The sequence below is a fragment of the Phascolarctos cinereus genome, unplaced genomic scaffold (genome assembly GCF_003287225.1).
Source record: "Phascolarctos cinereus isolate Bilbo 61053 unplaced genomic scaffold, phaCin_HiC Scaffold_9;HRSCAF=440, whole genome shotgun sequence".
Lineage (NCBI taxonomy): Eukaryota > Metazoa > Chordata > Mammalia > Diprotodontia > Phascolarctidae > Phascolarctos > Phascolarctos cinereus.
In genome coordinates, this window is record NW_027556402.1 from 205,091,038 (window position 1) to 205,118,084 (window position 27,047).

General features: G+C 41.4%; 2 protein-coding genes across 23 annotated transcripts in view; one reads left to right on the plus strand and one right to left on the minus strand.

The window, feature by feature from the left end:
* Window positions 1–1,344: 1,344 nt before the first annotated feature.
* On the plus strand, window positions 1,345–14,558 carry CYB5R2 (cytochrome b5 reductase 2). Its single transcript, XM_021005462.2, has 9 exons — window positions 1,345–1,506; window positions 2,593–2,739; window positions 4,059–4,131; window positions 7,295–7,401; window positions 9,614–9,743; window positions 10,253–10,336; window positions 10,989–11,074; window positions 12,928–13,027; window positions 13,992–14,558. The coding sequence occupies exons 1-9, from the start codon at window positions 1,486–1,488 to the stop codon at window positions 14,162–14,164; spliced, it is 921 nt and encodes a 306-aa protein (XP_020861121.1). The 5' UTR covers window positions 1,345–1,485; the 3' UTR covers window positions 14,165–14,558.
* A 10,133-nt stretch (window positions 14,559–24,691) lies between these two features.
* PPFIBP2 (PPFIB scaffold protein 2) overlaps window positions 24,692–27,047 on the minus strand; it is a 216,838-nt gene continuing 214,482 nt past the window's right edge. For 16 of the 22 annotated variants that reach the window (XM_078148358.1, XM_021005246.2, XM_078148354.1 and 13 more), the window contains one exon: window positions 25,102–26,814. In XM_078148358.1, coding sequence (XP_078004484.1) covers window positions 26,632–26,814 — 183 coding nt within the window. In that variant the 3' untranslated portion in view covers window positions 25,102–26,631. The other 6 variants (XM_078148356.1, XM_078148357.1, XM_021005264.2 and 3 more) reach the window with 2 other exon arrangements.

Here is a 27,047-nt window from a genome sequence, read left to right on the forward strand (position 1 = left end):
TCTTAAAAAAATACTATTTGCTATATGGGGGAGAGGAAAAGATACTAGGAGAAACTATGGTGATGCAAAAAACAAAAGACATCAATTAAAACTTACTGAAAAAAGAAATCATAGTCCATCCCCCTTTTCACAGATGAGAAAATTGAGGCTCAGAGATCCAAGAAACTTGCTAGGGGGCAATGTAGATAGAGCTCTGGACCTGGAGTGAGGAAGACCTGAGTTCAAATCCAGCTTCAGATACTTACAGGGGTGTGATTCTTAACCTCTGTCTGCCTTGGTTTCCTCAGTTGTAAAATGGGGATATTTACCTCTTAGTGGAATAATAATTTTTGCAAAGTGCTTTGCAAACCAGGAGTATCCTGTAAATGCTAGTTAAGATTATTGCCCAAGGTCAGACAGGTAGGAAGTGGTAGAATCAAGATCTGACCCCAGCACCTGGGAACTTTGGTGGGTCTGGAGACCCCCGCCTCCAGGCCAGTTTTGTGTATTGGACGTTTCCCTAACAATACTGGAATTTTTTTCCCCGAGGATCATAAGTTCCTTGGCAGGCCTAGACGGCCTAGATTTTGAAGGAGCTGCTGGACCTGCCCAGCCCTGAGCGGGTGTAGGGAGGAGGGAGAGGCGAGTGTAGACGGCCTCACAAACCCACTGCTCCCGACGCCCCGGGAGGCCTTTCCTGGCTCGGGTCTTTTGGACTGCCTGGGTGACTGACAGCTGGTACGCCCGCCCCCAGGGCTCGCCCCCTGCTCCTGAGGGCCTGGACCTGGGCCAGCCATGGGGCTCCGCCACAGGTCGGCGGGTCGGCCCGTGGTCTCTGCTCTCTAAGGGAAGGGCTGCAGGGCAAGTTCTTCTCCTCCACTGACAGCCCAGGCAGCCAGGAGCCAGCCCACGTTAGGCCTGGAGGCGACCTCGTGGGCTAGAATTTAAACGCTGGGTCTGGAGAAGGTGGCGTGTCTGAGAGCGAGGGGGATGGGGAGAGGGGCGTGTCTGAGAGCAGAGGGGTCTGAGAGCAAAGGGTGAACCAGAGGGGGATGGATGTGCGCCTGAGAATGAGGGGCGGGGCTACTGGGGGTGTGTCTCTAAGCCAGGCTGGAGGTTGGAAACCCAGAATCCAAGGGGCAGGAAGGGAGTTATGGGATTGAGGGGGAGAGGGAAGGTCGCGTGGCCTGAGCGTTTGAGGGGCGGGACTAGGAGGCCCTCCTCAACCGAGTAGGTGGAAAGGGGCGGAGCCTGAGAACTGAGAAGGGTGGGACGGGGTCACGCCATTAGACAGCTGAGTGGGCGGGGCAGAGGGGTTGGGGAGGGGAGGGGCCTAGGGCTGAGGGGGCGGGGCGGGAAGCCTCGGCTTCAGAGTGAGGCGGAGTCCGAGGTCGAGGGGCGGGGTGGGCGACTGCTCCAGTGCTCGGTCCCGGCACTGAATCTGCTGCTCCGTCTGGCCACCTGTCCTTTGGTCGACCTGTTGGTGTGTCCCGAGCCGCTGCCGTCATGGAGGCCTCGTCCGGCGTGGTAAAATCTGCTGCTCCGCCTCGTGTCCCCTGTCCCCATAGGCCCCACGCATCCTTCCCAGTCCGAGTGGGCGTCCGGGCCGGCGCGCCGGGTTGGGGCTGCGGCCTGAGCGATGCCTTCCTTCCCGCGCCGGGGCCGCCCGGACGCCAGGCTCAGCCCTCGGTGAGCCGCGGGAATGAGAGGAGTCTTCGCCCGGGGAAGGGCCACCGACGGACCCTCACCCCCAGGCTTCAGCCTCTGCCCCCTGCCCTTTGCCCTCTGCCCTCTGCCCTCCTGCTCCTTAGCGTTTGGGCAGACCTACCTAGCTAGCAGAGAGTGTCCTGCCTTTGCTTGGGGGTGGCGGGCCTACCTGGGACAGGGAGCGAGGGAGAGCCCCGTAGGTGAGGGGTCCCGTGGGCAGGGTGCAGTACCCGAGGCCGGAAGCCCAGGGTTCAGATCCCGCGACTGCCATTAGCAGTGCCCAAGGGCGGCACTTAAAATCTTTGAGCTTCAGTTTCCTCACCTGTAACGTGAGAAGAATTAGACTTGTAATACCCACTTAAGGTTGGCTTGACGCTCAAATCTGACAATGCATGTAATGTGCTTTTCGGACTTTAAAGAGCTATATAAACGTCAGTTTTCCCTCCATCTTTGGCTTCTGTGCCAACATAGCCTCAGTAATATTTTTGGAAGAGCTATTCAGTCAATAGTAGTACCCCTATAAGACCATTGGAGGCCATATACAAGGCTTGGAAACATTAACTCTTGGATGTTATGGTATACTGGAGAAATTCAACTTACCACAAAATGTTTTTTTTTATTTAAAATGTGCATTTACAGAAGAAATATTAAAGTGTCCTTCACTGTGCTTCATTTAGAAGGATGTCTATCAGCTACTTCTAATCCTAACTGTGACTTGTACCTGTAAACTCCTTCACCAGTGTCATCAGAATTATAGGTTTTATAAGAAACAAGTATTTCTATAAGCATGTGTTTGGTGCCATTTGACATTTATTCAAAATATTATGCCTAGCTTGTTTCCATTTACATCTTAGGCTTTGGAGATGCTTGGTATGTATCTGATCTGCCGTTTTTCTATTTACTTAGAATGCTTCACTTTTGATTGCGGTTTTCGTAGTTGGTGCATCAGTATTACTACTGGCTTTAAAGAACATAGGATCCTCAAAGAAGAAAGACCTTATCACTTTACTGGATCCAAATACAAAATACGCCCTGCCCCTGATTGATAAGCAGGTAACCTCCTGTGTCCCTGACGCTAACCAAAGGTTCCCTCTGCTAGGACATCTGGAAATGGAGGGCTGTTCTTTCTGGCTAGTTCATGGGAGCTCTGGAAATAGAGAACATTTGTTGACTGTTATAGAGGGGATTCTTTTTATGTATGAATCGAACTGTATGGCCGCGGAAGTCCCTTCCAACTCTTAAATTCTGTGATTTTGTTGTTTGGAAGGAGAGGCTGTCTACTGATGGTGGGGAATCTGGCTGTGAGTGAATATGCTTTCCATTGTTTTCTGGAAACATGGAACCTCTTTGAACCTACCCTGTAATCATCCAAGCCTCCATTCTTCTGCCCCCTCCCCATCCCAAGATAAAGGACTCTCTGTATTTGGAGGAGACAACATGGCTCAAAGCTGGGAAAGGGGGATTTGTGTTTAGAGGACAGAGTTTCTTAACCTGGTATCCTGAAATGTGGGGTTTTAAAAAATATTTTGATAACTATTTCAGTATAATTGATTTTCCTTGTAATCCTATGTATTTCATTTTATGCATAGGTTTATCCATAGGTTTCACCAGATTGTCAAAGAGCTTCATGATACATAAAAGATTAGGAACCTCTAGTCTAGAAGATATCTAGTACCCTTTGCGTTTTTGCTGACTTACACTGAAAGAAGACAGAATTTCCCTCCCTTCTTTAAGTTTCAAGACTGTATCAGAACTGGGACCAGGGCTGGAGACTGAATTTTCATTTCTTAAGAAGGTTCTTACCTTACTCCTTTTGGCTCTAGGCTGTACTAATTTATGTTCTAGGGTTTATGTCTACTTAATTTCTTATTTCCTAATAATTCTAAAGTAGCCCTCTCTGCCAGGGGATTGAATTGCATGTGGAGTGAGGTGGCAAACATGATTTCTCTCCTTTGCTTCGACAGTGATTTCTCTGCTTGGTCTAAAGAATCTTTTTTTCCCCTCAACAATCTTTAGGATACAATAGCCCTTAGATATACTTATAATCACAATCTTAAATCACCTTTATAACTGTGTTCTTTGTAATGAGCTCATTTAAAACACTGGGTCAAACATTCTGAAGATGCAGGAACCTGATAGCGACATTTTCTTTGCTGGGCTAGGAAGGAAGTTGATCCTCTGAGAAGTTTGCATAGCTCCCTGCCAGGTAACTTTACCCACATATATAAAGGGAAGGAAATGTATACCTTCTGAGGCCAATGGAACTTTCTTTTAGTGCTTATTTATAGTCCAGTACCATATACTATACTGGCATGTAGGGCACTATAAACCCTGAGAATGACAGAGTATTCATATGTTTTCTGTTTCATTAGGAAATCAGCCATGATACCAAGAGGTTCCGGTTTGGGCTGCCTACGTCAGATCACATTTTAGGACTCCCTATAGGTAATGATAATGGTAACACTTGTAATGTCTTACTCCTATAATTCAACATTTATTGAGAGTCTACTCCATGCAAAACTCCATGTACTCTCTGTAGCACTTTATTTGTCAAAGCATAGGATTACAGCCAAAAGGCACCTTAAAAATCATCCAGTTCAGCTGTCTTGTTTTCTGAGAAGAAAACTGAGACTCAGAGATATTATTGCTTGCCCAGGATTACCTGGCAAGTTGATAGCAGTCAGAATTCAGATCCAGGTCCTCAAGTCCAGTGCTTTCAAGTATTTAATTTAATTGATTCTCATAGCACTCCTGAGATGGAAAGACTGCACAGATAGCACGTATTAGCAACATGTTAGAAGAGGGGAAAGGGGAGTGTGGCACCTCAGATATTCTAAAACATTGGGTTACCCATCTGGCTTTAGTGTTTAGTGGGTTATATGAGTATAGTTGTTGTTTTCCCTGCATATTTCTTTTGTATCCACTTGTTTTACAGATGAGAGAACAGAGGTCCAGAATTTGAGAAATGATTTGCCCAGGATCACACCAATAAATCAGGGGCACAGTGATCACCAAACCTAAATCTCCTGAATTCTAGTCTACCATAAGACCCTATCCCTTGACATAATTCATTTCTAAGTTTTGTTCATAGGCTGATATGGAAATCTTTCATCAGAAGCAGGGCAGCTTAGTGCTAACAATAATAACTGATATTTACATAGCCTTTAAAGTTTCCAAAGTGCTTTGTGTACATTCTCATATGAGCCTCACTTTCAACACTAAAGTAGCTACACAAGTATTGTTATCTTCATTTTTCATATGATAAAATCGAGGCTCAGAAAGTTTAAGTGACTTGCGCCATGGTCACACAACCAGTGAGTATGAGAGAGAGGGAGAATTTGGACCTCCCACACCCCTCTCTATAGTTCCAGGTTGCCTTGATGCCTGGCAGCCTGGGGTCTAGTCCTCGCTGCCACCTGATTAGCCATGGGATAGGAGTCATGTTTCTTCCTTTCTCTGGACTTAAGTTTCCTTACATGTAAAATGGGAATAATAATGTCCTTCTGGCCTCCCAGAGGCTTGAGGATCAAATGAGATAATAGATGTGAAAATGCTTTGTAAATGGCAAAGCATCCTCTAAATAACATGGGATAGTGATTTTTTTAAAGCATATCTAGTTGGGATAGAGAAAGTGTATGAATGTGAGTGGAGGTGGGCAAAGGCCAGAAGGAGCAGAACGAGCAGGAAGGAGCCACCACAGTCTAAACTTAGGGCTTTATTTATCCGCAGCTTTTTTAGGGGGAGGGCAAATAATTGAGATCCATCCATTAGTTCAGTTAATAGAATTGAATGAGTTTCATGGACTGATTTAATCCAAAGACATTCCCAGATTTTATTCCACTTTATGGTTCCACTTCCTCTCTATCCTTGACCCTTCTTAGAGCCACTACGTCTCAGGAACCAAAGGGTGTCCAAATATTCTGTCCTCTTTTGGTGGTGGAACTAAGGGTCACTGAAACGTGCAGAAACAAGGCCAGCAGAGAACCCGAAGTCATGTTGAAAGCTTGTGTAATCAGCTGAATAATTAAGAATTGGGTTAAGGAAAAAACAAAAACAAAAACTGCATTCTGTACTTAATGTGCAGGTTGAACAGTAGGAAGAGGACAGCCAGGACTCCAGGTGCTTTCCAGAATCCTCAGAGACACAGATAAGATTTTGGTGCTGCTCATGCAGCTGGCAGATCTCACTTTTGATCTTGTTTTGTAATGCGGGCAGGGGAAGACCTTACCTAGCCTGGGTGATGGATCATACCCTGACATTGTCCCCATTGCTAATCATTCCTTCCCATCAGCTCCCACCGATGAGGAGGGCTCAAAGCCAGGGCTTCTGAGAGCTTTTTGTTCAGCGGCTGTAGAGCTCTAAGGATCTCTGTATCAGGTTGTTTGCTTGGGTCTGGGGAAAACTCAGCTTAGATTATATGACTAGTTATAGTTTGATGTTAGTAATTAGTAACTATTCAGAGTATAGCGACTTAATGGGGAGATTGCAATGACCTTGCACAATAGATATTTGTTGTATTAAAATGAACTTTCATATCTGTATCTTATTTGATTCTCAGAATAGCCTTAAATAGGGATGATTATTTCCATTTCACAGATGAGGAAACTGCTGTTTGTAGAGTTGAGCTGATCTGACATGACCATGATTATCAAAGGGCAAAGCTGGGGTTGGACTTTGAGATCTTCTGACTTCTAGGACAGGGATTCTGTCATCCACCCACTGGACTTTAGTACTTGTACATATCTGCTTCAACAGAGACATAGACCTGAAAGGGGTCCTGTAGAGATCATGTACTCTTATTTTAATTTACAGAGAAGGAAACTGAGGCTCTGAGAGGGGAAGTGTTTGCCTGAGGTTACACAACTGGTGAGGAGTAGAGCAGGAGCCTAAATCTTTTCAGGCCCACTGTACTAGGATGGCAAGTGTCAGGTTAACGTTAAGTTGTTGGAAGAAAAGAGAGTTTAATTTTAATAAATAGTTTTAAATTTTTAACAGGGAAAATGTTAGACGTTATAGATGAGACTTACTCCCCTTGACCCTAGAGGGCAGAACTAACAGTGCTAGGGTAGAATTTGCAAAAGGACAGATTTTGGCTTACTGTAAGGAAAAACTTCCTAATAATCAGTGGAATGGGGTACCTTAGGAGGGAATGGGTTTCCCCTCCCTGGAGCTCTTCAAGGAAAATCTAGTTGATCACTTGTTAGAAATGTTATAGGTAGAAGTCCTATTAACATATAATTGGGGTTGGGGCAGCTAGGTGGCAACATGGATGGAGTACTGACTGGCACTGGAGTCAGGAGGACCTGGGCCTCAGACACTTGACATTTACTAGCTGTGTGACCCTGGGCAAGTCACTTAACTCCAATTGCCTTGCCAAAAAAAAAAATATATGTATATATGTTTTAAATCAGGGACAGATGGCCAATGAGATCCCTTCCAAAGCTGACATTCTTTGATTCTGTGAAATGCTTTTTACCTTTCCATCAATTCTGAAACAGATAGTTCTGTGGAGTTCTTCCTGGTTACTTGTGTTCATGCTTATTTTAAAAAGAAGAAAAAAAAGGAAGATTCTCCACAAAACTCACTTTTTATTTTTCTCCTCCTTTAGGTCAACATGTTTATCTTTCTGCCAAAGTCAATGGCAATCTAGTGATCCGGGCCTATACTCCTGTTTCTAGTGATGAAGTAAAAGGCTATGTGGACCTTATTATTAAGGTAAATTCAGGCAGCTCCATTTTAGCCCAAGTGTGAAAAGGCATAAGAAGTTTAAAATGCTATATTTTGGAGAACCTGACAGTGATATACAACTGTAACATTATTCACTTGATTCATACAAACTATGAGTTTCTACTGAAAGATACAGGAACCCAGTCTGAGAGTGATTAATAATCATTCTTTGCCTAAGCATGCTGCCATTTGGAATCTTCTAGAACTTATCTAAATACACATATGTATATATACATACACATATGTGTGTATGTATATATATATATATATGTATATGCACATACAAAACAATATAAACATATTCTGAGCATACACATTAAATAAGATAGGTTTTAAAAATGCTTTTCTTGGGGCAGCTAGGTGGCATAGTGGATAGAGCACCAGCCCAGGAGTCAGAAGGCCACAAGTTCAAATATGGCCTCAAATACTTACTGGTTATATGACCCTAGGCAAGTGACTTAATCCTGATTGCCTCCAAAAAAGAAAAAAAGAAAGAAAGAAAAACAAAACTGCTTTCCTTTTACAATTTATAATAAATTCAAAATGTAATTTCCAAAGTTGTTCTCCTTTTTTGTGCTTGCCTTCTGTGCATTTTTGGAAAGCAGTGCTTCAGTGAAGACCTAAGAAATATGATCAGTGCAACGACCAGCCATATTTGGCAGAGGGCCAGTGATGAAGCAGGCCACCTGTTGCCCAACAATAGAGGTGATGGACTCAGGATTGCAAAATGAGATATAATTTTTGAAAGTGGGCAATATGGGAATTTGTTTTACTTGACTAAGCATATTAGTTGCAATGATTTTTCTTTTTTTTTTCAGTTGAGGGTGGAGTGGGAGAAAAAATCAAGTTTTATTAATTGAAAAACAATTTAATTTAAAAAAGAAAAACACTTCAGGGACCCTCTTTTTTTTTCTTTTCCCAATGTTCCACTTTCTCTTTCTCCTTCCACCCCCTACTGGGAGGAAAAAGAAAAAAGAGAAACAAAACTCTTGGAACAAAGATGTACAGTCAAGCAAAACAAATCCTTATATTGACCACTTCTAAAAATGCATGTCTTCTTTGGCATGTTAAGTCCCATTACCTCTTGTCAGGATTTCTGGAATCATGGTTGGTCATTGCATTGATTAGAGTTCTTAAGGCTTTCAAAATGTTTTGTGTTTACAGTATTATTATTGTATAAATTTTTTTGTGATTCTGCTTATTTCAGTCTGCATTAGCTCATACATGTCTTCCCAGGATTCTCTGAAACCATCTCTTTTGTTATTTCCTTAGGTCACAACAATATTGCATTTATATACCATAATTTGTTCAGCCAGTCCTCTATTGATGTGCATTTCCTTAGGTTCCAATTCTTTGCTATAACAAAAAGAACTGCTATAAGTATTGTTCACAAGGTCCCATTTCCTCTTTCTCTGATCTTTTGGGAGTATAGCCTTAGTAATGATATCTCTGGATCAGTGGATGTGCACATTTCAGTGACTTTGGGCATAATTCCATATTGCTTTACATATTGGTTAGACCAGTTAATAGCTCCACCAGCAGAGCATTAGTGTGCCTCTTTCCCAGACAACAATTGTCATTTCTCATTTTTGTCATCTTTGCCAGTCTCATGGGTGTGAAGTGGAATCACTGAGTTGTTTTAATTTGCTTTTCTCTAATGTTTAGTTATTTGGAGCACTTTTTCATACAATTGTTAATAGCTTTAATTTTTTCTTTTGAAAACTGCCTTTTCATATTCTTTGACCATTTCTCTCCTGGAGGATCGATGTTGTTCCTATTAATTTGAGTCAATTCCTTAAATATCCTGGGTATATGAGACCTTTATCATATGAAACTTGCTGCAAAACTTTTGCCCATCTTTGTTTTCTTAGCATTTAATTTTAACCACCAGTTTTGTTTGTGCAAAAACCTTTAAATTTTATGTAGTAAAACTTGCCCCATTTTATCTTCTTAGATACTCTGTCACTTATTTGGTCATGAACTCTTACCATATCCATAGTTGAACAATGCAAGTCTTATCTAACAGTGAAATGACCATAGATTGGCTTATAAAACTATACTAGCCTATAATAAAGTCTTTAACAGACTGAATTGTCTGGGTGCTATTTCTATGAGTAAATACCATGATAGAGTTATTATCGTTACTATGGCATTAAAGGTGTTTGGAGACTATGAGAACCATCAAGGCCTTGTTTTCCAGGTTTACTACAAAAACGTGCACCCTAAGTTTCCTGAGGGGGGAAAGATGTCTCAGTATGTGGATAACATGAAGATAGGGGACACCATTGATTTCCGAGGGCCAAATGGACTCCTGACTTATAATGGACCAGGTACTCCTGCTCATGCCCACAGGAAAGGTTTTGCATTTTCCAGGATATTTGGGGTGGGAAAAAGATGGAGCCTGTTTTAAGACATTTCCATCATTCTAAAAAAAAAAGTACTTTTCAGAAGATTGAAGTAACGTAAGTTTGGATCTCGATGCCCAAGATTGTCATTTCAGGCAAAATATTCTATTTATTTTATTCATTCAACAAAGATATATGCCTTCTGTATGCATGACTGAGTCTATGCTTGGTGTTGTAATTACTGGAAAGTTTTGTGTTTCCTTTTTAACATGGTTGTAATGTGTGTGTTGTTATCAGAAAAGGCCTTTCCCATTCCCTGCTCCTGCACTGTCATGCTCCCTAAAGTGGAAGAGGCTGTGGGTTTCCTCCTTTCCTATTGGGAATAATCCATGTCTTTACTGTTTACTCTTCTAAAGCAGTGGGAAAAGGATGTGTATTCTGTGAGATGCTCTGAGGAAAGTTTGGGAAGTTGTGTTACTTAGTATTTTTTGCAGGTACGCTGGCAATCAGACCGGATAAGAAGAGTGAACCTAAGATGAAGTTTGCCAAGAATTTGGGAATGATTGCTGGTGGGACAGGTAAAACTTTACCTGGGGTGGCATAGGGCTATGGAGAACATTTTTTAACCGGGGTGGCATAGTGCTATGGAGAACATTTTTTAACTTAATGTCTTGAGATCTGCATCTGGAAGGATGAGCATAAATCTGACTGCCAGTCTCCTTGACTAACATGGATATCCAGGTTTTAGGGTTGTTCCCTAAATCACTGAACTTTACAGAGACTTACTTAAGTTCAGGGTTTGAAAATAAGTGACGAGTCTGTAGTGCTGTCTTCCATTTCAACAACACAGCCTTTGCTGGAGGTGTGGCAGCTATTAACACGTATTTATTCTGAGGGGCAGACTTACTGGGCCTACCTATGTAACATTGTAGGCCCACTAAGTCTGCCCCTCTGAATAAATATGTGTTGTAGTACTCTCTATTGTAGAATTATACCTGAGGAAAGGAGAAGGATCTGCATTGTTCTTTGCATCAGAACAAAACTGAAATGAGCAGATTCTTCACATCTTTAACTTTAGAAGGAGGGGTGTGAATGAAGGTTAATAGATTATGTGCAGAGTAGCCATGGGACCCAAATTTCCACGTGTTCGGGTATTTGAATAGCGCCCATGCATGTACTGATTTCGTTGAATCAAGAAAATGAAAGAATGTTTTCTCGAATACGTTCTAGGAATAACACCAATGCTGCAGCTGATTCGGCACATCACCAAGAATCCTGAAGATGGCACCAAGTGCTCCCTAATCTTTGCGAATCAGGTTAGGTAATAGTTCGTTCTCTGTTCACTCTCCCTGCCCTTGGAAGTCATGAACATTAAGCTTTAAGTAGGGCAGGATTCATCTTTCTTTAAGAATGTGTGCTTTGGAATTTCTGTTTGAAGGTATTTTAGTTTAGGGGCTATCTTCAGTCATTCAACAAATGTCGAAGAAGAGCTACTTTGTGGGAAATGGGGTCAGATGAGACAAAGGCACCATTAGCTTTTTGTGCAAAATATGTAAAATACAGCTGCCTACAACTGGCGTCTCCACTTCCTCTCCATTCCCTTAATTCTAAGTCCTCTGCATACTGACTTCTGACCTAATCATTTGATGGAATTTTTTTTCCCCCAAATCAGCGATGATCTCTAAATGGGTAGATCTAGTGGCTTTTTCTTAATCCTCTTCCTTCTTGACCTCTGTGCTGCTTTTGACACTGTTAAGTACCCTCTTTTGGATTCTCTTCTGTCTGTGTTTTTGTGATACTTTTCTCCTGCTTCTACCAGTTTGATCACACCTTCTCATTCTCTTTTGCTACTTCTTCATTCTGGTCCCACTCATTAACCATGGATATTCCGTCAGATCTCTGTTGTGGGTCCTCCTCTCTTCTCTCTCTAGCCTACCTCCTTTACTGATCACATTAGCTGCCATAGATGAAATTATTTATGCAGGTGAATCTCAGATCTATACATCTAGCCCTAACCTCTCTCTTGAGCTCCAATTGTGCATTACCCACTGCCTCTTGTGCATCTTGAACTAGATGCCATGTAGGCATCTCACATTCAACATCTCCCAAACAGAACTCATTATCCCAAATCCTCCCTTTTTCTATACTGCTCTCTTACTACTGAGGGCAGGCACCACCAGTGCTTCTAGTCACCTAGGCTTGTCATCTTGGTGTCATTCTTGACTCTGTCCTTGCCCCTCATGTCAAATCTATTACCAAGTCTTGTCATTTCTACCATTACATCATTTCTGGACATGTATCCCCTTCTGTGTACTTACATACCTACCACCCTGGCTTAGGTTCAGATCACTTCAGGCTTAAAGTGTCAGCTTTCTAATTGGTCTCCCTGCTTCAGGTTGCTTCCCCCTTTGGTCACATCTTTCATTCAGCTGCCAAAGTCATCTTCCCAAGTGGCAAATATGTCCATGCTGCCCTTTAAATAAACTCTGGTGGTTCCCCATTCCATCCAGGATCAACTCTGAAATCCTGTTTGGCTTCCAAAACCTTTAACAACTTGGCCCCTTTCCATCTTTCTAATCTTCTTATGCTTTATTGTGTTTTTACCTTTCTCTGTATCCTCAGCATCTAGGAGGGCCTGGCACACTATTATTGCTCAATAAATGCTCGTTTGATTCACTGAATACTAAAGAACTTAAAACATGTCCATGTATGTCTCTTTCCCCCCTCCCCCTACTATACTCTATCTTTCTCCAGGTCCCAGAGGATATGACAGTATCTCTGAGCCCGTCTAGCTTTATCTCTTTTTCTCAAATTGTGTTCCAGCTTCTGTGGTTTACTCAATTTCTCTTCTCTCAATTTTCCCACTCCTTCCCCACATTGGCTTTTGCCACATTACCTTCCATTCTTCATTCTTTCAAATCCCCAAAGGCTTTCACAATACTTGCTAAAACTTTATCTGATTTTTCTCATTTGAAATATGGATCTACATGAGTCATTTGATCTTGCTAGGTAATGATGATGTGTCTGTTTCTATACTGGGCTGACTTTAGTCAGTATTTGGTTTTGACATACTGTTGGTGTTAGAATTCTCAATTCTTGCCTGAACAGTAGAGTCCAGGAAGAATACTTGCAATACTTCTTCAATATATATCTTTTTTTTTTCTTCTAGACTGAGGAGGATATCCTTCTGAGAGCAGAGCTAGAAGAAGTAGTGAAGAATCATCCCAACCAGTTCAGTCTATGGTACACTCTGGACAGGCCTCCTAATGGTAATCCTTGTGAGCTTCCCTCAGCTAGAAGTGGCCTGGTTCCAGATGCTGAGTCAGGGGATCTGGGTTCCATCTTGGCTCTGATCCTACCTTCCCTATCTAGAAAATGAAGGGTGTGGATTCAGTGATCACTCAGGTTCCTTCCATCTCTAAATGTCATGATCCTTTCACTTCTCTCAGTCTCTTCTCACCGGTTGCCATTTTTACTCTCTTAGTCCCCATAGGTTTAAATTTTCCCAGATCAGAACTGGCTTTTGACCTATTTTAAAGAGCTTTGGCTCAGTATCAGAGAGAGGAACACTTCAGGTCACTTAGCAGGATGTAACAGGTTCAGTCTTAACCCAGTGCCTCCTTCCTCTCTGTGCCTAGTATTATAAAGATGCCTTGGCAGGGTGAAATGGGAGTACTTCATAGGGTAAAGTAGGAAAAGCAGTTCAGAAGAATGGCAAGGCGAGTTCACCTCTGTGATCAGTGCCAGTGTGCTGCGGCTCAGGGCAGGAAAGCGATCCACAATGCAGACAGCTCTTCCTTCCTGGGCATTGTGCCAGACTTGCTGATGGACAGATGCCTTCTAGCCATTTGGGGTGTTGTTGTTGTTGTTTGTCTTTTGTTCCCAAAGAGGACCATGACATCAGGGAGGTGATGCCCATGACATGCAAGTAAGTTGGATTCAAGTGAGGGAGCAAAGTAGTATGGGCTCCGTCCAAGCGCTCACCAGTTAGCTCCCCTTTCAAGCTACACCTGGCTACAGAAGCTTTAGTGAAATCTCTGTAGAAGAATAGTAAGTGATGCATTATTGGCAGGGGGTCATTGGTGGCACTGAGACGTCTCAAACTGTTGGCTGGATGATCCATCCTCTCTGATCCAGCCCTCCAGGAAGGGTTTGCACCACTTTGATAGAACCCTAGGTTTTTAAGGTAATTTCTAGTTAAACTCACTACTGTTTCCTCTGATGCCATTTCAGATTGGAAATATAGCTCTGGATTCATTAATGCAGACATGATCAAGGATCATCTCCCACCACCAGGAGATGATACTGTCATTTTGATGTGTGGTCCTCCTCCAATGATCCAGTTTGCCTGTCAGCCCAACCTGGAAAAACTGGGCTATGCTCAAGACAAGACTTTTGCCTACTAACAAATTCTTATTGGCAAGTGTAGCTTGGTATTTTTTGTATTGAACTTCAGAATGTCTTGTTCAAATGATTTTTTTGATCATTTAGCCTATTCTAAAATAGTATTGTTTTTTACATGTTAAAATAAGCAGTTTTCTAAATGATCTTCTTTCAGAATGAGTTGCAAAATTTAAAAACACATACAAAACTTCTTCCTGCTTTGTTATCTTGTCTGAGATTTCTGTGTGCTCTTTAAGTGTCTTGGTCAGGGACGAGGGCCTGAGAAGCTGTGCCCAAGAGATTCAGTAGTGCACTGGTCACGTTAGATCCAAACGACAAGTGATTGTAATAGATTTGCAGAACAACATTTGGCTTAATACTTTAGTGAAATAAAATTTGTGTAAAATAAAATTTAAAGTCTTGTGTGTATTGTAGATGCTTGCATACCTCTAACCCACGATATCAAGAGCTTTGGATAGCTAAAAAGCCATTAGTCTTTTGTTAGTGTTTTCTATTTTCTAGCATAGTCTTTTAAAGAACTGTCAACAGGTAGGGAATTCTTAGATGGGGCTTTCATATAAAATAGGTCAAAAATTAATTTCTAGAAGAACAAAATGGACTTCCACTATAGAAATGTTAAAATCCAAGTTCTCCAAAGGAATATTGGAGTGGGAATGAGAAGGGCAGGCAGGAAGGAAAGCAACCAGGAGTGAGTGAACGCATGACCGTGACACGTGATGAGGCGTCTCCCTCCTTCTAGCTACTGATGCCAGTCTTGTAGGAGCCCATTGTGATTAGCAGCAGCTAAAAGGGCTTGCTGTCTTGTCTAGGTGAAGTACCAGAATTTGTTTAGCCATTGCCCAGTCAATGGGCATCTACTTTGTTTCCAGTTCTTCGCTACCACAAAAAGTGCTGCTATGAATATTCTGGTGTCTATGGGGACTTCATTCTTATCAATGACCTCCTTGGATCACAGGATTTGAACATTTTAGTTACTTTGCTTGCATAATTCCAAAACGTTTGTACTGAATTAACATGTTCTTGTTAGTTTTCAACCTGTAACGGAGGCCACCATTGGAAAAAAAAATTCCATTATGAACACCTAAAGAAATGGGTAATTCTCAAAGTGATTTTCGCAGAACACAAGCTTGCTTTTGTCAGACTTCTTTAATCATTAAACTCGGATAACACCCTATTACTTCTAGGATCAAACACAAACTCCTGCATTTGGCATTTAAAGCCCTTTGCAGGCCAGTTCCAATTTGTTTCTTTGTCTTGATGATACATTACTCTCCTTCACACAATCTGTGATCCAGGCCAACTGACCTGACTGCTGCTCCTCACATGTAGCACTGCCATTCTCATCTCTGTTGTCTTTGCTGTGACTGTCTCCTTTGCCATGCATTCTTTCCTCAGCCTGAGTCTCAGAATCCGCAATTTCCTTCAAAGCTCAAGTTCCACCTCCTACACAAAACCTTTCCTGATCTCCCTCCTCCTAGTTGCTAGTGCAGCCTCTCAGATTGCCTTGTACTTTGTACATGTGTGTGTGTGTGTACTATATATATGTAGATATACTATATCTATCTATACATACATACATACACACACACACACACATATATATATATATATATATACACACACACATGCACATAGGCATGCATAGACACATACACTTATACACAGTTTTGTTAAAATGGTCCTAAGAGGTTAACGCCAAGCCAGCTATAAAATTGGAAGGACTTGAGGGTAGGGTGTGTATAAGTAGTGTTATTCCCATTTACAGATGAAGAAACTGAGGTACAGAAGTAAAATGCTTTATCAGTGGTCACACAGCAAATTCAGTGTCCGTGACTGCTCTATCAAACTAAACATTCTTAGTCTTTTGGAGTCCTAATAATCCCTCTTTCACGTGGCTGTCCTTCAGACCTCTGAAGAGATCTGTCATCCCTGCCTGAGTTTTCTCCACATTAAACATCCCCAGTTGATTCAACCAAATCTCTTATGCCATCGTCTTGGATCCTGGTTGCCCTTCTATGAATGCTCTCCACCCTAAAACGTGGGTGTGTAGAATTAAATAGACATCTGAGAGAAATGATTATTAATAACCAATGATTTAAGGAGATCCAGAGTATTTTTTCCAAAGTCCTGATTTCAAAAGTTCAGTCTCTAGAAGGACATTACTGATAATGAGATTGGACTAACTTTCTTAACACTCTTGTTTAGACCCCACCCAGATAGGGAAGCCATTATTCTCTATTCAAGTTTGGGTGGGGACAGATTTTTTGAATAAAGTGCCCAAAGCTGGGGCAGCTAGGTGGCACAGTGGATAGAACACCTGACCTGGAGTCAGGAGGACCTGAGTTCAAATCCAGCCTCAGACACTAGACACTAGCTGTGTGAGCCTGGGCAAGTCACTTAACCCCATAGCCTAGCCAAAAAAAAAAATAGATTGCCCAAGGCTAGGGGTAACTTATTAATAAATGACATAAAGTTCATTTGAATAGTTTCAGCACCTCATTGTAATACTCATTTTCATTAATTGTTAACCAATCAGAGTTGATTGTCACCCTTGGGAACACCCCTTTTCCAATGGGCATATAAGCTGTAAGCCTGCCCTCCATGACTGTCTTTGATCTAAGAGAGAGATGGCCTGCCAAATGACCATCCTTTTATTAATAAACATGGTGGCATTATTAATGAAATCATTAAATTACCCAGGAATTATGTTTCTTGAACTTTTTAAACACCACACATCAGATGAGGTCTGACCAGACCAGAGTACAATGGCACTATCACCTCATTAGCTTTCTTCTCTAACCTAAAATCAGATTAGGATTTTTGGGTTATATCACATTGTTAACTCACATTAAGCTTCTGTAGCCCACTAAACCCCCAAGCCCTTTTTCATACAAAGTGCTATGGAGTTAAGCTTCTCCCATCTTGTACTTATGAGGTTGATTCTTTTTAAACCAAATATAAGACTTTCCCATTTGTCCTGGTTATGTCCTGCTTCCTGCCATCTTTTGTACACACCTCCCCCGCCCCCAATCTGAGCTCATTAGAGAGCTTCCCACAGAAACAATATTGATTCCTTTAGATACCTCAGCCATTTTTTCCCCTTACTGGAATTATTTGTGATTGCGAACCAATCTATCCTTCCTGCTGTGGCCAGGTTAGTCTTCCTCATGTAGCGATATAACTAGATTACTGTTTTGCCCCAAACCCTTCAGTGGATCCCTTTGGCTTTCTGAATAAAAGGTCTTTGCCACCACAGAGAGGAAAATTTCCATAGTTTCATGTCTGGTAAGCCATTTACATCTACATTATATCTGTAATGATAATGTGCCTGAGGAAGGATTTCTCCTCCAGCTTATTCCCTGTTGTCCCCATTCCTGCTGACCACTGACCACACAGGTTTTGCCCAGGGAGCAGGATCTGCAGTGACCTTGGTTTTGTTTCCCTTTTTCAGGCTATAGATTTTGAGAAGGAAGATACCTTATCTAGTTTATCTTAGTGTGACTAGGAGTGGGGTTGGGACCCTAACAGAGCTTTGCACAAAGATAAAAATGTATGTTCCATCTCTGAGACAAGAACACCAGGTACACTACAACTAAGAATACACACACACACACACACACACACACATATCTGTAAGGAGTCTAACTTGCTATGAGATCATAGGTGTGTCCTAAGCAGGTTATTAGGATAGATAACCTTGTGACTTCCAACTTGAGATGTACCCTTTTGTGGCTTTCCTTATAAAATTCTCTGCCATCAGAGGTTCTTAACCTAGAGTCTATGAACTTACTATTACCATTTAAAAAATCTGATAACTATTAAACCACAATTTATTTCCGTTGTCTTCTATGTATCTTGTTTAATGCATTTAAAAACATTATTCTGCACTTCTAGGGCTATATCCCAAAGAGATCATACAAATGGGAAAAGGACCCACATGTACAAAAATATTTATAGCAGCTCTTTTTGTGGTAGCAAAGAATTGGAAATTGAGAGGATGCCCATCAATTGGGGAATGGCTGAACAAGTTGTGGTATATGAATGTAATGGAATACTATTGTATTATAAGAAATGATGAGCAGGTGGACTTGAGAAAAACCTGGAAAGACTTGTATGGACTGATGTGGAGTGAAGTGAGCAGAACCAGGAGAACATTGTACATAGTAACAGCCACACTGTATGATGACTAATGTTGATAGACTTAGCCCTCCTCAGCAATGCAAGGATCTAAGATATCTCCAAAGGTCTCATGATGGAAAATGCTATCTACATCCAAAGAAAGAACTATGGAGTTTGAATGCAGATTGAAGCATACTATTTGCTATTTTTTTCTTCTGTTTTGTTTTGTTTTCTCTTTCTTGTGGTTCCTTCTATTGGTTCTAATTCTTCCTTACAACATCACTAATGTGGAAATATGTTTAATAGGAATGTATATGTATAGCCTATATCATATTGTGCACTTATGGAAGTGATTGTTGATAAATCAAAATAAATTAATAAAAAACCCCAACATTATTCTGAGAAAAGGTCCACAGGCTTCATTCGACTGCCAAAGAGATTCATGAAGCAAAGATGATTAAGAATGTAGCAGACGCCTGCGTCTGCTACTATGTTTAATCTCCAGTGAGGCGAAAAAGAGAGAAAAAGACAGAAAGAGAGCGAGTGAGAGAGAGAAAGAAATCATGCAGACCAGGGGGTAGCAAGTTATGAACAAGCTCCATTTGTTGATCTGAGGGTTAGGGTTATTATACCCCATTTGTGGGAACAGAACCCAGAGTGGAAAAAGCCAAGTATCAACAATTAATTTTTCTCATGGTAACAGTAACTGGGGGAAATTTCCCCCCCGAGTCTTCTCCTCACTTCCTGATTATCTTTCAAGGTTTATTGAAAATCCTTCATCCTCTCAAGGGACAGACAGTGCGTGGAAGAGGTTGGAGAGCCTACATTCTGACCTAGACGGCTCTTGGATAATGGACAGGAACAGGAACAACCCGACCTGACCTGTATCTTCAAACCCATCAGTGCAAGCCCTCAACATAAGAACTCCTGATCTAGACACATGGCCCCCTGGGAATGCTGTCTTAAGCTGTTTTTCCTTTCCCATTTGAGCACAACTAGCCTCTGCTAATCTGCTCTAATGTTAACCGGAGGCCTTCATTTACTCAGATACCAGTGTGGCTTCCCTCAAACCAGTCAGAAGATATATATGGATCTTCTCAAGCTGAGAGTATACTTAGGTGTTAGAACAACAGGACATTTCAACAAAACCTTGTTTCATGGCCTTTTTCTAAAGGGTGAAGGGAATATTGAAATGAGTGGTCTTCTCATTTGTCAGAGTCTAGGCATTGACTCTTTGATGCCCACAAAGTTTATGGGGATGCAAAATAGTCTCTAGTCCCTATGGCCCATACCATCCACCTTTCTCTCTGTCGAAAGGATTTTGTCCAGGGCCAGATCCTTGAGGAGACCATACATGCCATCCTTATCAGAGGCCAAAAAGGGTGAAGAAAATCACACCCATTTTCCACCTCTCCACAGAGCTTTTGTTTATTTGATAGGTTAAAAAAAATGATCTCTTGAACCAAAAAATTGGGAAATACTTTTTTCCTAGAAATATTTTTCTCCAGGCTACTATGCCAAAGTGACTTGGTGGGCAGTAAGTTGTGACTCATTCAAAGGATATCCAGTGCTCCGTTTCCTCTGAGTGATACCTCTGCTCTCATGGGAGATCAAGGGAGAAGGAGTGGGTCTACTGTGTAGTGGGGTGGGGTGGGAAAGATGAATAAGAGTGTCAGAGCTGGAAAAGCAACCTACTTCAACTTCCTTATTTTACAGATGAGGAAAGTGAAGTCCAGAGAAATGACTTGCCCAAGGTCATTTAAGAAATTAGGGGCAATCCAACCATTTTGGAGAGCAATTTGGAACTATGCCCAAAGGGTTATAAAATTGTGCATACCCTTTGATCCAACAATACCACTACTAAGTTTGTATCCCAAAGAGATCATAAAAATAGGAAAAGGACCCACATGTACAAAAATAATTACAGCAGCTCTTTCTGTGGTGGCCAAGAACTGGAAATTGAGGGGATGCCCATCAATTGGGGAAAGGCTGAAAAAGTTGTGCTATATGAATGTAATGGAATATTATTGTGCTATACGAAATGATGAGTAGGTAGACTTCAAAAAAACTTGGAAAGACTTTCATGAACTTTTATGCAGAGTGAAATGAGCAGAACCAGGAGAACATTGTACACAGTAACAGCCACATTTTGGGATGACTGACTTTGATAGACTTGGCTCTTAAGAATTTAAGACAACTCCAAAAGATTCATGATAGAAATTGCTATCCACACCCAGAGAAAGAACTCTAGAGTCTGAATGCAGATGGAAGCCTACTATTTGCTCTCCTTTTCCTTTGTTGTTTTGTTTTATTGCTTCATCCTCTTGGTTCTTCCCATTAGCTCTAATTGTTCTTTACATCATGACTAATGGGAAAATAACATGAATGTATGTGTAGAGCCTGTATTGGATTATACACCATCTTGGGGGAGGGAGGGAGAGAGAAATAGGAGGAGGAGAAAGTTTAAATCTCAGAATCTTATGAAAGTGAATGTTGAAAACTAAAAACAAAACAAAAATAAAAAAAAATAAAAGAAATTGGAGGCAGAAGAGGCACTGGAACCTAGCTTTTCTGAGTCTTGGTTGATGTTTTAAATTAGTTTTCAGCTTCTAGTTTGGGTTTCTCAAAGGGAAAGTATTAACGTTTGGTGTCAGTTTCTCTCATGAAGGCACATGGAAATGCTGGTGCTTGGGCAATAGCCAACATGCAGAATGACCACAGAACACCCATTGGATGGTGGAACATGCAAGAGTGTTCTCACTACTAATGGTGATCTCAATGTACGTCAGGTCTGCAATCGTCCATAGCTATTACTGTTTGAGTTTTTTTTTTTTTGCTTGCTTGCTTCTCAATTTATTATTTATTCTTAATCATTAAAAAAAAATTAGGCTGCCTCCCCTCCATCCATTGAGAAGACGAGAAATGTGATGTCAATCATACATGTGGAATTATGCAAAACATATTTCCATATTAGCTGTGTTGCAAAAAAACCCAAAAAACCAACAAAAAAGCAAGAAAAATAGAGTGAAAAAAACTGTCCTTGAATCTGTACTCAGAGAGCTCATCAGTTCTCTCTCTGGATGTGGATAGCATTTGGAATTGTCTTGGATCATTACATTGATCAGAGTAGCTAAATCATGCACAGTTGCCCATTCTTACAACATTGCTGTGTACTGCTGGTTCTGGTTCTGCTCATTTCACTGTGTATCAGTTCTTATAAGTCTCCCTAGGTTTTTCTTAAAATAACCCCCTCACCATTGCTTATAGTGCAATAGTATTCCTTCACAACCATATACTACAACTTGTTCAGCTATTCCCCGATTGATGGGCATCCTCTCCATTTCCAATTCTTTGCCACCACAAAAGGAGTTGCTATAAATATTTTTATACATATAGGTCCTTTTCCTCTTTGAGATTCAGACACAGTAATGGTATTGCTGGGTTAAAGGGTAAGCACAGTTTTACAGCCCTTTAAGCAGAGTTTCACATTGTTCCCCAGAATGGTTGGATCAGTTCACAGCTCCCAACAATGATGCATTAGTGTCCCAGTTCACTGGTTTGTTTTGTGCTGTATTCTTTCTGGGACGGTTTGAAGAGTGTCAACAAAGGAGGACTGGGCTTGTAAGTCCACCACCAAGACTCAGCCAATAGCCAGACAAGCAGTTCAAATGAATGATCACTTCAGGCATCAGGCATCTCGTCAAATGGAACACTATTCTTTATGCTTCCATGTAATGAAAGTAATTTATCTTCTCCCACAAACCTCTCCACTGGGGAAATTGGGATGCTGGCTGCTTCATGGTTTTCATTTCCATTGTTGGCTCTGGAGAAATGTCAGAACTCTTTTTCACTTTGGAAAACTCATCTTGTACTGACTAGAACACTGTCCCATGAGAATTTTCTCTTCTTTCTATTAAACTCACATTGCAGGCATCACGGTCTCGATACCAATTAGCCTTGAAGCAGTTTTATCCTCTGAGGCATATTAGGCAAAGGTCCTCTGGATCCTGCTAAGTAAATTGGATGGAGCTGAGCCACTGGGCCACTGTCTGGGGCCTGCTAGGGAAGCCTGTCACTGCATTACCACTGGAGGTTTACCAACTAATTCTACTGAAATTATCAATGATTGTATTATTAGTTCATCCCTTGCCAAGGTTGTCGGCCAATTTCCCTCATCTCCTTTCAGACTGACATTCTCCTTTTTCTGAGGTTTCTTTCTTCCTAGAAATAACTTGTTTCACCCTGGTTTTAAACTCAGCATCCTTTCCCCCCAACTTCCTGCCCCCATTGCGTGTGGTATACTATAAATTAACATGATTGTTCAAGCCCACAGATAGTAACACTACCTCCTAGCAAGTATGTGAGGATCTTGCCTTTAATTCATCCAGGTGATGCCAGTCAGGTCTGTTTAAAAAGAACTGCCCCAGCTACGGACCTGTGCACATAAGTCTAAATTTGATGCACTGAAGAGCATGGCAAGGTAAGGGTTGCATCATGTGACTTCGATGTTGAATCAGGAAGTTATAGTTATGGTGTGAACTGGTGTATGAAAAGCCACAATGTCTTACAGGACAGCTGCCCATGAATGACCCAGGATAGGAGAAATGAAGTATGTGTGCATGTGTGGCTTGTCAAACCAGCCTGGTCTGTTGACAGTCACAACCTATATATACTTATTCTCAACTGCTTTTACATCTGTTACTTGTTTAAGACAAGAAAATCAAGCATTTTCTAAAAAAGAAAAGAAAAAGAGGCTGTTTTAGATCAGGAAGTGATAAATCAAATAGTGGATTGTCATTTCCCATGAAATCGAGCCCCTTGATCTCTGAGGATGCAAGGTTTTCGACACTGATGTTGGGCATGGCCAGCTCTTTGCTTTCTCAAGTGCCATTCCCTGTGGGATGGGAGCTACACCATGAATTTTACTTTTACAACATCAGGCCATCAGGAGCTTCTGGGGCCACCTCAAACCTGAGCAGGGACCCTCTCTGGAAGTGACAAGTGGTCATCCTGGTTCCCTGAGAAAATTGCCACTGAGATTCCTGACAGACCATTCCATTTTTGAGCTGCTAGGAAGCTTTTCCTTTATTGAGCCAAAATCACTGTGACTGTAACTTCAACTGAATTCAACGAATATTTTATCAAGTGTCTACTACCAAGCACGACACTGACCTCCAAACATTTGGTCTTACTTCTGCCCTCTAGGACTAAACAAAACACATTTAATCCCTTTTCCACATGATAGCATTTCAGGTACTTGAAGAGAGCTATTATATTCTGCCCTCCTCCCCCAAGTTTTCTTTTTATAGGCTAAATTTCCCTAGTTCTTTCAACTAATCCTTGCATGGTATAATTTCAAGTCTCACCATCTTGGTCCCCCTCCTCTGGGCAACCTAGCTCGTCAATGTCTACCTAAAGAGTAGCTGCCAGACTTGAATACAATATTATAGATGTGGTCTACATAGTGGGGCAGAATACTGGGCAACCATCCATCTCCCTTGTGCTGGATAATATTCTTCTACTCATTTACCTCACGATTGCACTAATTTTTGGCTGCCCCATCACAGAGTTGACACATATTGAACTTGCAATCCATTAAAATCCCCATGTCTTTTTTATGTTTTCCTATATCCTTCTCAATCCTCTACTTGTACAGTCAATTGTTAAAAACTGAAAGAGAAGACTTCACAATGACCAATCACAATTCTAGAACCAATGATGATGCCACCCACCTCCTGGCAGAGAGGTGATGGACTAAGGGGGGGGGCGTAGAATAGACATACTTTTTTTTGACATGACCAATGCAGAGATTTATTTTACTTAACTATGCATATTTGTTGCAAGGGTTTTCTTCTTTTTTTCAATGGATGAGGGGAAGTAAAGAGAGAAAATAGTTTTTTGTTAATTGGGAGTGGAGAGGTAGAGGGAGAGGAATAGAAAACCCAAATACCACGTTAAATTTTCATCTACTTAGTTCACCCCATTGTCCTAATGTACAGAGATCCTTTTGGACCCAGGTACTGTCATTTGACCTATTAGCTGTTCCATTCAGGTTTGGGCATCCACAAATTTAATAAGCATGCTATATCCTTGCCTTCTTCCAAACTTCTTCAAAGTGTTGAACAGAATATGGCCACGAACAGAGACCCGGGGCTGTTGAGTACAGAAGCTCTCAAGGTTGACATTGAGAACTGTTAAGCAACAATCTCTGGATCTGCTCAATCAGTTTCAAGTACCCGTCATTCAAACCAACATTGCCCACAAAGGATAGCATGAAAGACTTTGAATGAATATAAATGGCAGAAATCAGGCATGGTGGCTTTATAGCATCCTGTTGGTAAAACAGACTCTAGCTCTTCTGCCCCCTGCATGGAGCAGAAGAATTCTAATAAAAAGGCTATAGGCTCCAGTGCTGTTGCAAAAATACAAATATATTAAAGTTTTGGTCAATAGCGAACACTGCAGCAAATATAACAGAAATATTTTGACTCTTCTTCAGGCAGGCATCTAAATTGTGTCTGATTTATCACGAAACATTTTGTATCACTTTTCCAAAAGTGACCGTTTGTCAGTAAACAATGGCATCATTGGATCACTCTAGGCTCCATAAGCTTGGCCATGAGTGACACATACCAGGACAATAAAACTTTCAGGCCGTATTCTGATTTGGCTTGCCCCAGACATTTGGCAGCACTCGGAGGCATCTGGCTGTACTTAGCGCTCCTGGTCTTGGCGAATACACGTTTCTGGTCTTCTGTTTGTGGGCATTAGAAGCTGAATTTCATTTTAGTAGCCCATCTTGGTTTAGCACAGTCTGAAAGTATACAACAGTAGATGGCAACTTAAAAAAAAAGATTTAAATGACATATCTAACATCAGTGTCCTTGAAATCAGAGAAGTCTAATGATAGACCTGTTTCTAGAAAGTTTCCATCAGGTTATACATCAAAAAAAAAAACCAAATACATAGTAATGATATGAACAGTAATGATAACAATAATAGCTATAGCATTGATATAGTGCTTTAAGATTTGCAATGTGCTTTAAAAATATCACCTCATTTTATCTTCACAAAGGGAGAAGGGAAAGGAATAATTATTTATATAGCATTTACTATGTGCCAGGCACTGTGCTAATATTATCTCATTTGATCCTTGCAACAATACTGGGAGGTAAGTACTATTATTATCCCCATTTTACAGATAAGAAAACCGGTAGAGGTTAAATAAGTTGCTTGGGGTCACATAGCTAGTAATTGTCTGAGGCCAATTTCGAACTCTGGTCTTCCTGACTCCAGGTCCAGCACTCTGTCTACTGTACCACCAGCTGCTTCTATTAGTTCCTTGCAGGCTCATGTATCTACAGAGTATCTGATTCAGACTTTGAAATCCAGTCTTCTTGATTCTAAATCCTTTGCTTTATCTACTGTACCACCTAGCTGCCCCATACAAAATTACTGGAAATTTTAGTAAGGATTTTGCCTTTCAGAACAAAATGAACAAAATGTTTTAAATGACAAGTTTATTTAAATGTTCATTTATTTAAGGTAAATTAACAACCTGGCCTGGGCCATTATAGTGATATTGAGTAAAATATATATAGCAATTTGGGTAAAAAAAAACCCAAAAAGAAAAAAACCAACCCCCCCCAACAAAACAAACAAAAATCAGGTTGTGAGAAAACCATGAAAAATGAAAAACAAATACAAAAACAAGCAATAGAATTAGATTTTTTTTGGTAGCTCTTGATGCCCATTTCTATACAGGTACCACCTATAGTTCTCTGCTGTCCTTTTTTCTTTCTCTACCCCCCTGCTCTAACTCCCCAGAGGAGTCCATGGAAATCTTCTGGGCTTACCGGCTAAGGCAACATGCCTCTGGTGCTGGTCAGCATGCAGGTAGGTGATGGGAATTCTGTAGGCTGCTCACAATGATAGGGGATAAATTTGGAAAGACTTGCCAATGTTGAATTTAATGACAGAAGCCTTAATTAATGTACTGACACAGACTCCAAAAAGCTTATTTTTCTCTATAAGGTGAACGTCTTATGCTTTACACTGACAGCTGGGGTCAAGTCAACCACTGCAAGATGCCTAGGAACTCTTTGGGAGAATGTTATATAAACAGAACCAGAAAGACTCCTTTGAAAAGGATGGAAATATGGCCTATGGAGAGGCGTGGCTACAGGGAAGAACCTGGGGAATTTGTTTCTTCCTGTGTTGGCCTCCTAGTTGAATATGGTAGATGACCTGTAGGTGATCAACACTGTTTTTTCACCTTTGCTCCTGCTTGCCCCATGAAACAAAGAAATCAGCCCAGGCTACCAAGCACAGAGGGATATTTTCCATCTTCTCACCTGTGTGGCCAACATACTGACCCAAGGACCAGATTGTGGCCGGCTCCTTTGATTCTATTCCTTTGTTGTGATGAGGGAGGGGTGGGAGGAGCAAGCATCAGGTTAGTACATACCGTGAGGTTGTGAATGCCTTGAGAGATGACCCCTATCTGTAGGACTGTACCTTCCGAAGGTTCCATCTGTAAAATTATTCAGCAGTATCATCAGAGAGCAGGCAAGGGGGCCATTCATTTCAGGCTGTACAAGGCATGCTTCTGGGTCTCACGGACAGACACATCACAGGGTCCAATTCCCTGACTCCAGGACTCTCTGTAGGGGAGAGTCTTCTGAAAGAACTTCTAGTATATAAATTATTCACAAAGGATGGACTTTTTTTTAAGCCAGTTTCCGAGACACAAGTGTAGATGGTGCT

Coding starts and splice junctions, on each gene's coding strand:
- CYB5R2 (XM_021005462.2), top strand. CDS start 1,486: ATGGAGGCCTCGTCCGGCGTG. Junction 2,740..4,058: donor TGCCCCTGATTGATAAGCAG/GTAACCTCCTGT, acceptor CTGTTTCATTAG/GAAATCAGCCATGATACCAA. Junction 10,337..10,988: donor AATGATTGCTGGTGGGACAG/GTAAAACTTTAC, acceptor AATACGTTCTAG/GAATAACACCAATGCTGCAG.